The following is a 17113-nucleotide window of genomic DNA, read 5'->3' as shown; positions in this document are numbered from 1 at the left end:
TTAAGAGGGTGGGAAATCCTATTATGGTAATCGAGAGGTGGAGCCTTAAAGAGGTGATTGGACTGTAGGACCGTGCAGGAGTGAATGGATAAAAAATAGTGCTCAGGGGTGTGGTTCTGAGGGCTTTAAAAGAAGAAGAGCGTCTGTCTTTCTGTCTCTCTTGCTCTCTCTCTGCTCTCTCTGCTTCCACCTTCTTGCAATGTGAGACCCCGGGGTCACTGTCACCACCACCACATGGACTTTGGACTTCCCAGTCTCAGAAACTGTAAGCAATAAATTACACTTGCTTTATTAATCACCCAGTTCCATGTACTTTGTTATAAGCAACATAAACACTACACTAAGTTCCTTCGTTACAGTCTTGCTAAACTAACTTCTTTCTCTCTTTTTGAATCCAGTTCTGCTCCTTCAAATTTATTTGCACTCCTTGACTTCAGACCCCAGTTCTGAGCTGTGTCTCTCCTGGTCTTTTCGGGGAGGTCTTTGCTTTTCCTCTTTGTCAGAGTTTAATCATTTCTGCCAGCTCAGGGCTGTGGAAATCCAATGTGCAGTGCACGAGCAGAGTCTGTGTGCGAGAATCACAGCCACATAAAAACAGATCTGCTGTACAGCTTCCGTAATAAAAATGGAGAGATATTTTAATTTCATTTCCTTGTTTTCTAGGATTATGGGCATTTCCCTGTCCTCCTGCTAAAAGATGCAAATAAAACTTCAAGGTGAAGAATCCTCGACCAACACCACTGAAGAGAATTACCTACTCAGAATAATAGTCTACCGAATGCCCACACATAAATTGTAAATTAAGTCAGCCTGAATAACATGGATTAACATAATTTGCAAAATAACACACGAGTATTTTTTTTTTTTACTTTTGCTAATACTTTGTCAGTGAGAAACTTTCTGTTCTTACTGCTTCCATGAGATACAAAGTGCATAAAACTGGTTGGGAGGGAAAACAAGCTCACATGGGTAAGATAATGGTCACTATATCCCAGGGAGGGAAGAAGACAAAACTTGCCCACAGCACGATGAGGTCCCACAGGCCCCCCGGCAGCATTGCAAGTTCCAAGGGTCATCTATCCGGTGGTGAACCAGGCACCCTGTGATGAAATGACCAGGACTCCCGGCATCGCAGCCTTGGCTTGTTGCCAGTCCCCCCGCCCCCCGCAGCAAACGTATGGCCTTGAAGGCTGGGCTGCAGCCTGACAGCCTCTTTCTCAAAGGATGCACCTGCAGCCCAGGCGGTGGTGTGAGCTGGAGGGTCCATGTAGAAGACCCTGAACATGGCCTGTGGATCTGATGAGTTCTCAACAGATGTCAGTGCCAGAGATATGCAGGTGATTCTTGATATTTGACAATCAAAACACACAACTGAAAAGACTTAATGATTGACCACCTGTCCCAAATAAGAATAAATTAATTTCTGCCCCAACCACACTCCCGAAAGAGCTTGGTAGAACAGGTGCTGTGGCCCTGGAGGAGTCCTGTTAAAATGTTGCAGTGACTGAGTGGTCTCCCACCTGGTGGTCCATCTTGGACTAGCAGGGCTGAGCCAGTTGGAATGTAGCCCCACTGTGTGCGGCTGTGGCATCTTTATGCTGTTGCATGTGGGACCGACTCCATGTGAAGAGGAAAGCAGGTGGGCATTTGGTCACCTGTTTCTTTTCTCATAAAAAAGACTTTTGTTTTTTAATTTTAAAAAGTGTATCCGTTGGAAAGAATTGTATATCTATACAAATATAAAAGTAAACTTTAGTATCAAAATTTCCTGGGAATTTTTTTTTTTTTCAGTATCTAGGAAAAGTAAATTTTTTAAACTCTTGAGCTTTTTCATTAAAAAAAAAAAAAAAAAACACTTCAGTTTCTTTACTCTTTAGTACAGAAGAAACACCTTCTACAGTTGAGTGGGCTTAGGCTTTGTGGCATCAGGAAAGAAAATGAAAATCTCTTCAATTTGGAGATCAAAGTATCTCACCGGAAGAGAAACTGGAGAAAGGGAAATTTCTAACTTTTTCAGTTGGTGAATGTTTCATAAAATTCTAACTAGCTCCTATTACTATTAATACGAATAGAAAGTTTGAGTTAAAACAAGAGAATTAACACCTGCACAGAACATTGTTGTCTGATGCTCCCTGAATACCAATCACATAGCAGAGTATTTTTTAAAAATTAATTCAAGTACTCTTCCATGGAAGCTATTAAAATGTTAATAGAAAACTTATTGATAGAGATATATATCTCCTAAAAAGGAAGATGTATTTTTAAGCACATAAAAACATTGGTTATAAATATTGGATATATTAAAATATTTTCTTTCTCCTAAATATCAGAGAAACAAAAGGTGGGTGGGATGTAGGGAGCTGCGAATAATTGCTGAGAGCTGAATCACCTCATGGGACATCAAATCTTTAGTATCTGCACTTTTCTTTCCTAATAGAAGCTGTAGGAGCTAGACCATCTATTTATGTTCTTATGTTCTTATACTTCACAGTCTGATGGTTTTATGTTCATCCTTTATTTAAAACCTTGACGAATGAGTACGTAATCTTGACTTTTCCTAACTCCAGTCTGTATGCTGAAAAGAAAATTCAAGGAACTCCAGTAAATTGCTTTTAATAACAAAAACAGAAAGTGTCCCTTCTTCGAAGTCATAACCAATCTGAGAAACAAGGAAACTAAAATATGTGCTAAATTTGACTGAATTAGGAAATAATTTAAATTCACATTTAAACGATACATTATTTGGTTGTATAATTAATTTATAAATATTTTGCATTAAAATTAAGTAATTAAAATTACTTTTCTCATGTATTTCTTCCATCACTCATGTCTCAAATCCCTTACTGTGATCACCATTCATGAAAAAGGGAGAGACGACAAACACATCCAGGGAAATCCTTCCCTCGGAGGAAAACAGCGGTGGTCGCCTCTCAGTATTTTCCATTCTATATTTTATGAAAATAAAGTCTGGATTTGACCAGTGTGGGAGTGGAGTGTGTGGTGCTACGTGGCTTTCTCGTTGTCTGGAGAAATGCAGGGGGTGAAGGTCTCACGTGGAATTCGGTTTTCCTCTCCACGTGTTGCTTGAACAGGCGCTGGGCTCACGTGTCAGACCTAACAAGTAGGACCCATCTTTGGAAACTAGTGACATATTTTATTGGTATTACAACTATAGGCTCATATAAAATCACACAAAGGTGCAATAGTGTGCAGGAAAGATTCATTTCTTAAGAAAATAATTTAATTTTTCAGCACTCGACATAAGCAATTTTCAGTGGCTATGCATACACTTTCTTGTGATACTGTGATTGTCTATAAACACGGGGTCCACCGCGGCCACCTTGGCTGCTATGAAGGCGTGTACGCAGTGCAGAACAGCGGTCAGATCCTGGAATTCGAGCTCCTGGAAGAAAAAATGTGTTAAATGTGTTGATCGTAATTACAGGAAAAACACATTACACATACGTTTAAATTTCTGTACTTTGTGAACTCCAAGAAAGTAAAAATACACATGAAATAAGTTAGGTTTAAAATAAAAGGTAGAGTAATATGATCAAAAGTGGTAAAAAAATGAATATACTGGGTTTTCTTAGTGCTAATACTGTGACGATTTAGCTTAAATCCTTTATTTCCTTATAATGTGGGTTAATACTCATTTTCTTTATTTTGCAACCAAAGTTGATCAGTGCTGGGTCCTAATTAGACCTGATCATCGGGGACATGAGTGCATCCTCTGGAATTCCTTTGTTCCACTTCAATGTTGGCATAACAAATTCCCAAATTTCAAAATAGTGAACAACAAAATTTCTTTTAAGATGACAGCTGATTGATAGACATCCTATTTACTAAAGTTCTTCAAATTCTAGCATATTCCAAACTGCTGAGATGACATCAGAAAGGAAACCACTTCACTTTCAAGGAAAACAGCTCCACCACCCCCTGGTGTGCCAATCCCATAGCTGTGCTCCTCTCAGCATTGCTAAACGCAGGATCTCTGATATTTTCATCCTATGGCAGGATGAAGGGTGATGGAGTTTGGATGTGTCATCTTCCCATAACTCATGTGGAAATCTGATCTCCAATGTGACAGTGTTGGGAGCTGTTTGAGTCATGGTGGCGGATCCCTCATGAATAGATTAAAGCTCTCCCTAGGGGATGGGGGATTAATGAGTGAGATCTTGCTCTATTAGTTCCCGTGAGAGCTGGTTGTTAAAAAGACCCTGGCACCTTCTCTCTCTCTCTTGCTTCCTCTCACCATGTGATCTGCTTGTACCCACTGCTTCCTGCCACTTTCCACCATGAGTAGAAGCAGCCTGAGGCCCATGCCAGATGCAGCTGTCCCAGAATTGTAAGCCAAATAAACCTCTGTTCTTTATAAATTACCCAGTTTCATATATTCCATTATAGCAACACAAAATGGACTGATGTGGAAGGGATGGAAAAGGTGGATACGCAGGCAGAGGAGGACAGCCGCACACCTGCAGAGAAAGCTGTCCTTCCCCGACCTCCATCTCAGCTTCTCTGAGCTGCTTCTTTTCATAGCCCAAGGATTTGACATCTCAGAAATTCTTAAAACTTGCTTTACAGTGTAAGATCACCTTGGTCTCTTTCTTGGTCTTCTCTGCATGCCTGCCTTTTAGAAACTGCCCCTTACTTGGGATGGGTAAGGACCTGGGGTGCCAAGCATAGACGTGGGGGAGGTTGACATGGATGATGAGGAGAGGGAGGCCAGGGTTTGCACTTTGGTGTGACCAGGTGCGAGAAGTGAAAACCTGAAGCTTGCTGTGGATACACTGCTGCCAAGTGCAGGAAGAGACCCTTTCGGAAAATGAGTTCAACACAGAGAAACACACCGCTGAGAAACAAACAGGAACACCGAGTGACCTGGGGTCCCCTTGTGCCTGGAGCTGCCCTTGACCTCCTGGTCACTGGAATCCTGGGAATCCCTTTTCCTATATTCCAAGGTGAACTAAGTTCCTCCTTGCATGCAACCCTAACCTTGACAGCTACACAATTACTTAATTATTTTGACTTTCTGAGTGAAGATGAGCAAAACGCTCAAGATGTCGAGGTGTGTTCTCCCACAGGAGCTGTGTAACATTTCAGGAGTTGCATAGCGAATCACTGCACTTGCTAAGCAGGACCCTCACTTGGGTTGTTTGTAGACCCACGAGCTGCCCAACCCCTGTGCTAAACTTTTATTCAAGCTGGATCCACTAGTTGTACCCACACCGTCAGATGGTACTCAAAATCTTTTATTTGCTGTGATTTATCCCTGGAAGAAAGAAAAACCCAGTAACTTCCTAGAAGAAACACAATGTTCTTGGAGACTTAACACATACTCTAATTCAATTTATGTGTTTCTAAATGGTAACTACTGAGCTTTTCGAAAGGACATTATGAAAAAAGAGCCATAATGTCCACATAATCTATGCTTTGGGGTCTTGGTTTTAGACATGCAAATTGGAAATTGCTTTACAAGTTCCCAAGACTTATCAAATAACAGCGCAATGTGCCAAAACAAGAAGCCAAATGGCTACCAGCATTAGTGAACAAATTTAAATGCAACATCAGTAGTTTTTGATGTTATAAGTTGAAGCCACATTGCAAAATTTTTTAAAGCACTTGAAGGACAGAGTGAGCTCGCACCACTAAATTCCATGCAAAATCTCAGGCAAAAGTGCTGAAATCCAAGAATCCCATTAAAGCTTCTGAAACAGTTAATTCCATCTTGACCAAACCACTGAGTTCACCACGTGAGCAGAGGTCAAGACATAATATCTCTGGTCTGGTTAATCTAACCAAATATTGCTGGCAAGGCTATCCTGAATTATAACTTTGCAGCTAGAGCCAATCAAAACCATATTTTGACATTCTGCTTGAATAGCATACACATGTTGAAGTCTAAGTCTATGACTTCATGTATCCATCCCTCCCTGCTGTACTCCCAAACATGTGTGTACATGTTGGCCACCGGCTGTCATACTTGGCCCTGCAGAAGAAAGTGGACCCTGAAGCCTCTTTGGGTTGCTACAGCACAAGAAACAGATTGGTACAGAGAACTGAGTCAGGAAGTGTCAGCCTAATACAACAAGAGAGAGGCTCTCTAAAAACAATACGTTTATTGGAAAATATGCAGGAAATTGCAATTTGGGATACGTGTGCTATGACATGTTATAGGCATATCCGGAAAGGTTGGGGAAGGAGAAAATTTAAGGTCTAAGTGAGAAAGGGTACATAGGTTGTTCTGAAACAAATGTCCTTGGTTGGCATTATCCCAATGTTGAATAGGTGGTTGCTGGGTAGGGCTCCTTGTAGAAATGTTTTTTTTGTGTGCAAGATTGTGTTGGCCTTTGAGCAAGGTCGTGGTTTTGGCAGAGTCTTTTGTGACAGTTCTTATTATCAGACAAATATGCATGAAGACCCCCCTTCGTGGCCTCCCAACACCATCTTGTTAGGATTTGACGTAGGGATCTATTGTGGCATAAGTGACTTTCCCATCTCCCCCTTTCGGTCAAGATTTTTCTCTGAAAGCACTGCTGACCACCAGCCTGTGCTCGGGTTTTCATCGTCTCTCGGTGCTGAGATGAACCTCTTCCGCTCAGTCTGGTCCCACATCGGGGCAATGACCAGCAGTTCTGAGGCCACGTCGGAAGACTTTTAGCCACATTTGAGCTGCAAGGGGTTTGGAGGGAGCAGCTCTCAGGCTGAGTCTGCTGGATCTTATTGCTATGTTTAATTTTGTCTGTTTTTTCAGCATTGGTGATCATCTCAAAGTACTGGGACAGTATTCTCTTCTTAGGAGTGCTGTTTCTGCAGAGGTTCGACTGGCAATAGGTACAAAGCTTAAAATGGAAAATACAAAACAAAACCAACAGGAGGATAACACATTCAGTTTGTACAATGGTTCTGAACCAAGAGCCAAGCCTAGGGTCACTAACTAAACAAACTAAAAGACCACCAGGGATGGAGTGAGACCTGTTGTCATTACTGAGTTTGTTTTCTTATTTTCTGTAGTCGAGTTTCAATTTCCCCAGAGGAATTGATCCAGGCACGGCATGTATTATTATGGCACAGATATCTCCTGATTTAGCTATCCAGTAGCAATTCTACTACCTAGTATCCTGTGACAGTCAAATTAAAGCAGAGAGTGCTAACTATAAATAGGGACCATTAGTACAATCTGAACAAAAAGTTGTGTTAATGATGTTGTTAGAGTTACCCATCAGGTGGACTAAAGGATCTCTTAGGGCCTATAAAGATTTGATTTTGGCATGAGATTCAACATTTCATCAAGTTACATGCAGAAACTACTGACAGTGAAATTTTAATTACAGCATTATCAGGCCAAGCATAAAATGGTAGGCACAAGGAAGAAAAAAATGAGAGGTAAGAGTCTCATTATGATGGGGAGTCTTGTTCTATTGTCTTGGGAAAAGCTGTCCACAGCTTGAAACCATCAACTTCTCACCCTGGTTTGTAGTTTAAGTGTCTCTGATTATGGCATTAGATGGTTTGGTGAGCTTTTTGTGTGGCTCGTACATTGGACACAAGTCTTCTTCCTCGAAATTTACATCAAGTGGTTTGGCTTCAACTTATAGGGCTTCAAAAACAGACCAGTTCATATTCTTAATTAGAGAGTTGTAGCTGGATATTGGCAGAAACTAGAAGAATTTAGAATTTAGTCCAGTCTACAGGTAGATAATAAAAAGTCAAAGTAATGAACAGGACTATGATCTAATAATAGGTATACTAGAGATTTCTTTAGAAACACAATTTATTTTTCTCTACAGTTACCCCCATATTTTACCAAAAATAATCAGAGTAAGACAGGTAGATAATAAAAAGTCAAAGTAATGAACAGGACTATGATCTAATAATAGGTATACTAGAGATTTCTTTAGAAACACAATTTATTTTTCTCTACAGTTACCCTCATATTTTACCAAAAATAATCAGAGTAAGACCGATCTGTTTGCAAAATAGGTCTAGTCTCATTAACCTTGGCCTGATTATTCACATAAGTACAGCAGGAATAGTGACTAACCATGGAGGAATTTCAGATTTATAAACCTCTCAAGTTTAGGAAGTCAAACCAAGACAGATTTCAGATTTTGTCTGCAGTACCTATGAGCGAATTTTAAATATGACGTCCTAGTCAAAACCCTGGTAATACAACCAATGTTTCCAATTGTATCGTGTTATGAAGAGAGCAGATTCTTACTGAACTTATGCAAATAACTATTTACACAAAAATGTGGATACTTAACAAGTAGTTTTTGAATTCTGGAGGGATCAGATAGAAAAAGTAAGTGTATCCATTTTGTTCACAAAAGTGTACTTTACCAAATTACTGTAAGCTATAGAAAGTTTAAAGGAAAAAAAATATAAGGTTCCTTAAACCTGCAAAACAAAACATTAAAGAACCAGCAATGTTTTAAATAAAGAGTCATAAAACATTGTCCTCATTATTTATTTAGTTTCATGTAATTAATCCTTCTTCTTGATCCTGGTTAGCAAGTTTGTGAACCCATCAACTTCTTCATTAAGAGTTTTGAAAATTCTTACCCAGTCCCAATGGTAGGTTCTTAAAAGCAATCCAATGCCTACATTCCAGAGTACTTGTCAGAGCCTTTTCCTTGAATTTCTTTGAGGAAGATACAATTTTGGATTGCAGCTGATTATAAATGCTTTTAGAGAAGAATCGAAACAGTAACTGTCTATAAATGACAAAAATTGAAAATGGCCACGGTTAAATATCTGATGATAGTTCATCAGAACCAGAAATTGACAGGGAAATTTGGTTATTTCTGTGCCATACAACAATTTAGCTTAATAATAAAAACAACATATCAAGATTTTCAGAAATTCTCATACAATTTTTTGGAACACTTGTATTAATAACATACTCATAAATGTAACTTAAAGAAGGTCTAGCACCACTGTCTATTTGATAAGGTTTCTCTAGTAATTTAATACGGTTGTCTCTTGGTTTCCATGGGGATTACTTCCAGCACCCCCTCTGGATACCAAAATTCAGGAATGTGCAAGTCCCTTATATAAAATGATAGAGTATTTGCATATTGCCTATGCAATGTTTCATCCACTTCAAATTATCTCTAGCTTACTTATAATACCTAATTCAATTGTAAATCATACATAAATAGTTGTTATACTCTATTGTTTTTATTTGTATTATTTTTTATCATTGTGTTGCTATTTTTTTGTTTCTTTTTCTAAATACTTTTGATCTGAAGTTGGTTGAATTTGCAGATGCAGAACCTGCAGGTATGGAGGGTTGACCGTATATCAAGGACGTCTGATTAGTTTAATAACTTTCTTTTTAAAAGGACTCAATTTAGAGTTCGATTTAGAGAAGATTATCCAAAATATCAAAGGCCTAAAACATTTAATTAAATAGTATCACAAGTCATTCATTTAGCCAGAGTGATAATTAAAATAATGTAAAAGTAAATACAAAAAGTTACAGAGTTATAGGAAAAACCTTAGCTCTTTTAACAGAGAGAACTCACATTTCTTAAAAAATTAAAGACCTAATAAAAGGTAGCAAAAAGCACAAGAATTTATTTTGATAAAACACAAAATCTTTGTTTCCTAGGCCAATTCCCTAAAAGGTTAAACAACAACAACAAATATATATTTTACATATATATATATATATACACACACACATATATATATATATATATATATAACTCTCACAATCTTTTATTAAGAACAGATCAATAATTCAAGAAAACATCGTTGTTTGAACACGGAGAACCAAACTACCAAGATGCACAAGTGTCAGGCGTTTCATGTGCTCCTAGGCTTATGATGAAAGACGCGGTTAGGTCCAGATAAACCTATCGTAAGTTGAGGATATCACTGTTGAAAAACACACTTCTGACTTACAGTATTTTCATCTTACGGTGGGCTTACTGGGATGTATCCCACTGTAAGTTGAGGACCATCTGTATATAGTAACATTTTAGCATAGGATAGAAAGTCAAACAGACGAACAGAAAGTTCTTATCACACTTACGATATACAAATAACTTACACTGTTTGCAAAATGATTGTCCTCTGACCTACTGGAATTTACTGTGATAAGGAATTTGTTATGGGTTTAAAGGATTTTATACCATATATACATGTATAAACATACAAACACAGTCAAAGATCTAATAGCTTTCATTTAAAAATTTTCGGCCACAAGGCAGTAACATAGTAATAAAAATTCATTGGTTCATTTTTACCTAAAATTTTAATCTAAATTGTGTCTCTGACAAAAAAGGGACAAGTTAAGGTTACCTGTTTACATGGCTAAAGCTTTTCAACAATGCTCATACAAAAAGGCTTTTAAGAATTTTTATTTGCCCAACTTTCAAATAGTTCTTTTTCCTTTTTTTCCTTTTAGACTACGAATTTTTCAATCACCTATTCTATCACCCTAAATGATTGTTAGCTAGGAAAACCTAAAATTACATTTCTAAAAGGGAAGTTTGTTAGCTGTCTAGGTTATTGATTTCCATGGAGATTCTACAATTGTCCGGCCATTAATTTGAAAGCTTTTACTTTACCTATCTTGGCTGGAATACCAAAAGATAAAAAAAAAAAAAAAAAATACTCCAAGAAATCTTGAAATCAGTAACAGACTTATCTTTCTTTCTTTTTTTGTTTTGTTTTGTTTTGTTTTTGTGGTTCTAGTTGCTTGATCAGTCAGTGTGAAAAGAGAAACACTATAGGATGGAAACTTTTTATTACAGTTCTGAGATCAAGATTTTGATCAAGGCACAAGGTGGTTAAAATACAGACCCCTGTGATCTGAGGACCTAAATTTTATAAACACTTATCTAGTTCTTTCCTTTTAATTTCCTTTGGGGCAAGCAGGTAACCAAGCAAAGAATGCAGGTGATTCAAAGTAAGCAAATAAAACTGGAGAGGTTAAAATTCTCTACCTGCCAACCAAAAATATCTCATTATTTGGGAGGCATTTGAGACTTTTGATATTAAATACAATTCTGAAAGTGCGGCGTTGTTCATCGAGAAGTTGCACATATGGCCACTGTAATCCTGAATTACCCTGTGCATGAGGACGGTCCAGAATGTTTGAACATACAGCCAGCTGGGGTTCCTGAAAGAGAGTTGTCCTGACCTGCCTTACAACTCGGAGATCCCATTCCATTTCCTACTGATATCTCAAGAGATAAAAGAACATCCTGTTAGCCTTACAGGGAAATTAAGGATTTGGAGCAAAGTGTCTGGTTTTGACAAGTGTGCCTGGCATGGGATACTTGTTTTACTTGGTGGACGGCCTCTGCCCTAGGTGTCCAATCTGTGACTAAGGTTTTACTGTTGCACAAAATCGTTCTTGAGTGTGGCAGACACCTTAGTGGTAATTTTGCCTGTCTGTGGCAAAATTGTGGCAAAATTTGCCTTACTTTGTTCTTCGGAGAATGAATTCCCTCATAAAATAGTGTGGACTGTCCTAAAGGCTTTTAACTCTTCATCTAGTGTCCACCATTTAGAAAGTAATTTTCTCTTGGAAGATATTCAGAAACAAGAAAACATAATTCACCAAAATTTTATACCAGGCATGCATACCAAACCAAAAATGAGACCAAAAGAGTACTCACCAGAAGGACAGTGTCCTTTATATCAGAAAAAACTTGCCAGAAAAGACAAAATATCTTTTATAATCCCAGGAGGGATGCAATTTGTTCTTTATTACACTAATCAGATCCTGAATGAAGTCTGGGAGCTCAAACAAAAGCGAAAGCTCAGATCCCAAGAGGAGACACACCAGGTAGAACAAGCGAGTCACGGAAACTGAGAGTGCAAAGGACTCAGGTGTGTACCACACCCAGTTCCAGGAGTCTCCAGTTCCTTTAGAAGGTGATATCTCTTTACATCCTACTTCTCTAACACCAGATTCTGTCAACCTAAAATAAATGACAGAGAGAGAGGCTCTCCAAAAACAATGAGTTTATTTGAGTATACGTAGGGGACTGCAATCCAAAGTTTGTGTGCTATGATGGCTCATAGGCCCTTCTGGAAAGATTCAGGCAAGGGGAAACTTTTAAAGGCAGAGAGAGGAAGTTTACATAAGTTGTTTTGAAACAGTTATATTTGGCTTCAAGGATTAACAGCAAGGTGGCATTAGTTCAAGTTTGAGAAGGGAGATGCTGGGTAGGTGTCCTCATAGAAGTGTTTTTGTGCAAGGTTGTGGTGGCCTTTGTGCAAGGCATGGTTTTGGCAGAGTCTTTTGTGATAGTTCTTGTTATTAAAGTGTGTGTGTGTGTGTGTGTGTCTGTGTGTGGACTCCCTTCACGTCCACCCAGCTCCAACTCATTAGGGTTTGATATAAGTGACTCCACCCTGGCATTGGTGAGTTTCACAGAAGTTATATTGAAACGTGATGGTATTAACAGAGCAGCATTTCCCTGAGCTTGTCTGACAGCATTAAGTGTTATATTTTTAAAAAAGGAGTTCTCCATTCAAACTGGTTTGGACAAAAGTGGATTGGAGAAGTCTAGAGAGCTTTTGCTACTGTGGAACTGCCCAGGCCTCTTACTGTGCTAATAGTATTGTCTGTGTCCAAGAGTGACTTAGCATGCTTTGTTTCTCAAACTTATTTGACTTTTCAAAAATGGGGCAACTTGGATAACCATTTAGTAAATGCTGTAATGGGGTTATGAGAACCTTGTGCACACTTAGTAGGACAAACTCTTGTAACAAAATATTCTCGTTATTAGTAGAAGGTAAAGTATCTTGTTGATTCAGTCATAAAGTCGTAAGCCATAAAAAATGAAAAGAATTACACCACATCTACTCAGAATATCCCATTTGTTCCCCAAGATAGGACAGAGAGATCCAAGTCCAGTGCCCGAGGCAAAGTTGTTAAATCTAGAAAAAAAGCCCAGGCCCTTGACAACGTTCCCAAGGACTGGGTTCACCTGCACTGCGCTGTTGAGATGACGGAGTTGATAGGTGCTGCTGGAGTGGTGGGGACAGCTGCTGGGAATAGGATCACCAAAGGGACTCTCTTAAGCAAGACGAGGCTGCTGGGACATGTGCAGCAGAAAACAGGGTTGACTGGAATTGCTCTGAAAAGCAGGCTCCAGTGAAATGCCAAACTCTTATTTTAGGGGCTCTTTCTTCACAGATGTTAAATCTCATTCCTGAGTGAAAAGTTCCCTCATCTGCATGTGATGCTGTGTCTGGCGAGGTGCAACCAGACAGTGTGTGCTTGCCTCTTCTGTCTGCAGTGAGGAAGAAAGAAAATCTCCTATAGACAGATTTTATTTAAGAAAAGGAGAGAAAAAAACACTAGCTTTGCCTCCCGGAGTTATGCAAACATCAGACAAAGAGACAAGGCAGGGAGCTTCCCCTCCCAGTGTCGTAGCAGGCCGGTGCATAAACAGCCCAATGGCCTGGAAATAAAAGCACGTAAACACCCACCTCCCTATGTAAGTTGGGCTGGTGGTAAGGATCCACCACAGAGGGAATTCTCCAGAACAGGCTGGGCTGGTGATCCAGAGTCCAGGCTCCTGAAGATTGAGAGGGAGGGATGTTTCCAGAGGATCCCTTGGCTGGAGCTGGAAACCCCTAGGACCCAGGCTCCTCCACAGATGCACAGAGTATGTGGCAAAGCCTCTTGAAACTGGAAAGCCAAGAAAAAAGATTCTCCCCTAGAGCCTCCAGAAGGAATTAGTCCTGCCGCACCTTGATTTCAGCCCCATGAGAAAAGTTCTCAGAGAAGTGTGAGATGATAAACATGTGTTTGTAAGCTACCAAGTTTGTGGTAATTTGTTACAGCACTAATAGAAAACTAACACAGATAACTTCTGTACATTTTTTTCTATGGGGACAGGTGGGATAGAATTTTTTTCTGTGTCCACAAATACGATGCGAATGAGTGAAGATAAATGACCATCTTTGGTTGAAGACGTTGAGTATTTCCATTCATTCCTTTGTTTTTGGTAATACTGCTAAATTGAAGAAAGATATGAAAAAACTAAAGTGCTTCTCCATGTTTCCAGAGAAAGGTAGCATCCTAATAGAGAAAGAAAACCACAAAGAAATAAAACAATGACCCAAAATGACAATGGGTTTGTTAATGGACTAGGAGATAAATAGGAGTAATTTAAGAATGAATGAATGAATGAATAAATAAATAAATAATGTAAGAATACTGCTTAAAGATAGTCATTGTTTTAATATGTAATGAAGGTGTAATATGTGCTTACAGATAATATTCTGTCTTTGAATCTCTGAGATCACAGGCTAGATGATGCCCCGGTTTTGGCTGGCTCTACATTTGGTGATTTCATGCCATGTGAAACTGCTTATCTTAGAGCTCATGCCAAGCTGGTCCGTGGGCTCTGCGGCTCTGGGAAGGATGTGCAGACACTTTCAAGCTGGGGCAGTTAGGTATGATCTCTGAGTGCACAGGCTGCTAGAAACGCCTACTTACTATGAAACTGTGCAGGTTACACCACCTCCCAGTGCCTCTCCTACCTTATGTCTAGAGAGGGGAGATTTACACTGCTGGCTCGAGAACATAGAATTAGATCACTTGGGAATGGGATGTGTCCTGTGTGGCGTGAAGTGAGTGCTGAATAACTTCTGATGACAGCAACAAAAACTAGAACAAGAGTCCATTCAACGGCTTCTCATAACTTAGAAAATATTTATTTACTTTTAATTTTTCCTAAGATGCCCACATTCTGTTAAAATTTCAGGTGTAATGTGCAATAGGGTTTCTTGTATCAGGGATTAAAAACAGCATGGTGTGAAAAGGTTTATCTGGCATGGTGTTTTGGTCTTCCTGCTTTCTGTCTTTGTAATCTGTGTTTCACACTGTGTCCAGAGAGCAGGTGTCTTCCAGCTCTCCCTGGTCAGGCCACTCAGCAAGCTTCAATGGCTCTCTACTGTCCTTGGGAGCAGGGTCCTCCTGGGAGTCAGGCATTCAAGACCACGGGGCCCCCACCGCCTTTCCCAGCCCCATCCCAGCTTCACCTGCAGCTTCTTTGAATTTCGGGGAGAGGAATCCCCCAAGGTCTGTGCTTTCCTACCCCACACCTGTGAACACAGGTTTCCTCTCTCCCTCTGCTGGGAACATCCCCAGTGCCACTCTGTATATGACTGTCGCATCCTTCCCATCCCTCCAGGAGCACCACTTCCTACACAAACCACCCTTTCTCCAAAGCGGCAAGCTTCATATCCACCTGTGAGCTACCACAGCAATTCATGAACACAGCTTCTGTGGAAAGAGCCTGTTCTGCTTGTTTTATACTTATTGGGATTGCATCTTTTCCACTAGATTGGACTTTTTTGAGAACAAGATTTTTTTTCTGCCTTCACCTGAACAGTGTGTGTACTTGAGGGAAAAGGAGGAGGAGGGAGAGGAAAGCAGGGGGAGAGGGAGAAGAAATCGCAAACACTGGCAGAAGTCAGTGCTGTCTGGAGAACTTGAGGTCTCAACAATCAACAGAGCTCAACTTTAGTGACTGAACAGAGAACACCAAAGATCATTGAGTTTGGAAGAAAAAAAATAACATGTATTCCTGTATACATGCATCGTTTAAAGACACTTTTATATTCTTGCAGAAAAAATGAAAATTTAAGTTTATGGAGATTTCAGCAGTATAACTTTCTTCCTTTCTTTACCATTACCCTGCTTTTAATGATAAAAATTTGAAGAGTTAAGGAACTAAACATCAAAAATAAATTTATAAGAACTTAGTGTCCTTATGAGTAGACGAAGTGATACCAGAGCTCGCTCTCTATGCCATATGTGGACATGGCAAAGAGGTTTTATAAAACAGGAACAAAGGACTCCCAGGGACTGAATCTGCCAGCCTGGGTCTTGGATTCCCCAGCCTCCAGAATTGTGAGAAATAAATGTTTGTTGTTTAAGCCACCCAGGGCGTGGTATTTTTTTTTATACAGCTCAAGCTCATTAATACAAACAACTAAGAATAAAAAGAGAGAAAACTCATATATATATAATAAGAAATGACAGAGGAGATATTACAACTGATGCTCCAGAAGAAAAAATAATTATAAGAGACTATCTTGAAAAACTATGTGTCCCAAAATGGGATAACCTAGATGAAATGGATAACTTCCTAGAGGCATAAAAACTACTGAGACTGAATCAGGAAGAAACAAAATCTGTGTAAACCAATAAACAGAAAGGACAATGAATCATCAAATACCTTCCAACAAAGGAAAGCCAAGAACCAGATGACTTCACTGGAGAATTCTGCCAAACATTTAAAGAAAAAATAATGATAATCTTTCTAAAATTCTTTCAAAAAATTGAAAAGGAAGGAACACTTCTAAACTCATTATATGAGGCCAGCATTACCCATATATCAAGACCAGTCAAGGACACTACCTGCCAACTGAATTCAACAGCGCATTGAAAGAATCATAGACCATGACTGAGGGGGATTTGTCTCTGAGATACAAAAATAAAAATTTCAAAAATAAAAATCATTTTGAAAGATGTAAGAAAGCATTTATCAAAACTCAACAGCCTTTTCTCACAAAAACAATAAAAAAGTAGAATAGAAGAAAATTGCCTTCAAATAATATAAGTCCACACATAAAAAGTTCACAGCTAATGTCATCTTCAATGGGGAAAAGCTGAAAGCTCTTCCTCTAAGATCAGGAACAAGACAAGGATGCCCACTCTTGCCGCTCCTTTTCAACATAGTACTGGAAGTTCTAGCCCAGAGCAATTAGGTGAGAAAAAGAAATCCAAGGCATCCAAATTGGAACAGGAAGAAGTAAAAGTACCTCTGATTACAGAAACATGACCTTATTTGTAGAAAACCATAAAAATTTCACATTATACACACAAAAACTGTTAGAACCTAAAAAACGAATTCAGCAAAGATGCAGAAGACAAAGTTAACATACAAATTCAGTTGCATTTCTATGCAATAATGATGAAAACTCAGAAAAGAAATTAAGAAAACAATCCCATTGACAATAGCATCAAAAAAAATAAAATACTTAGGAATAAACTTAACCAAAGAAGCAAAAAGACTTGCACACTGAAAACTATAAAACATTGCTGAAAGAAATTAAAGACACA

At 39.1% G+C, this 17113-nt stretch overlaps 1 protein-coding gene across 1 annotated transcript in view; it reads right to left on the bottom strand.

Annotated features, from left to right (window-relative positions):
• Positions 1-3271: 3271 nt before the first annotated feature.
• Positions 3272-17113, bottom strand: part of SNTG2 (syntrophin gamma 2) — a 264787-nt gene continuing 250945 nt past the window's right edge. The window contains exon 17 of the mRNA XM_063078807.1: positions 3272-3403. Within this exon, the coding sequence (XP_062934877.1) occupies positions 3272-3403 (132 nt within the window). The remainder of the gene's footprint in view (positions 3404-17113) is intronic.

This window comes from Cynocephalus volans, chromosome 14 (assembly GCF_027409185.1).
Source record: "Cynocephalus volans isolate mCynVol1 chromosome 14, mCynVol1.pri, whole genome shotgun sequence".
NCBI lineage: Eukaryota > Metazoa > Chordata > Mammalia > Dermoptera > Cynocephalidae > Cynocephalus > Cynocephalus volans.
Note: the sequence above shows the minus strand (reverse complement) of the source record. Positions and strands in the feature narration are given on the sequence as shown.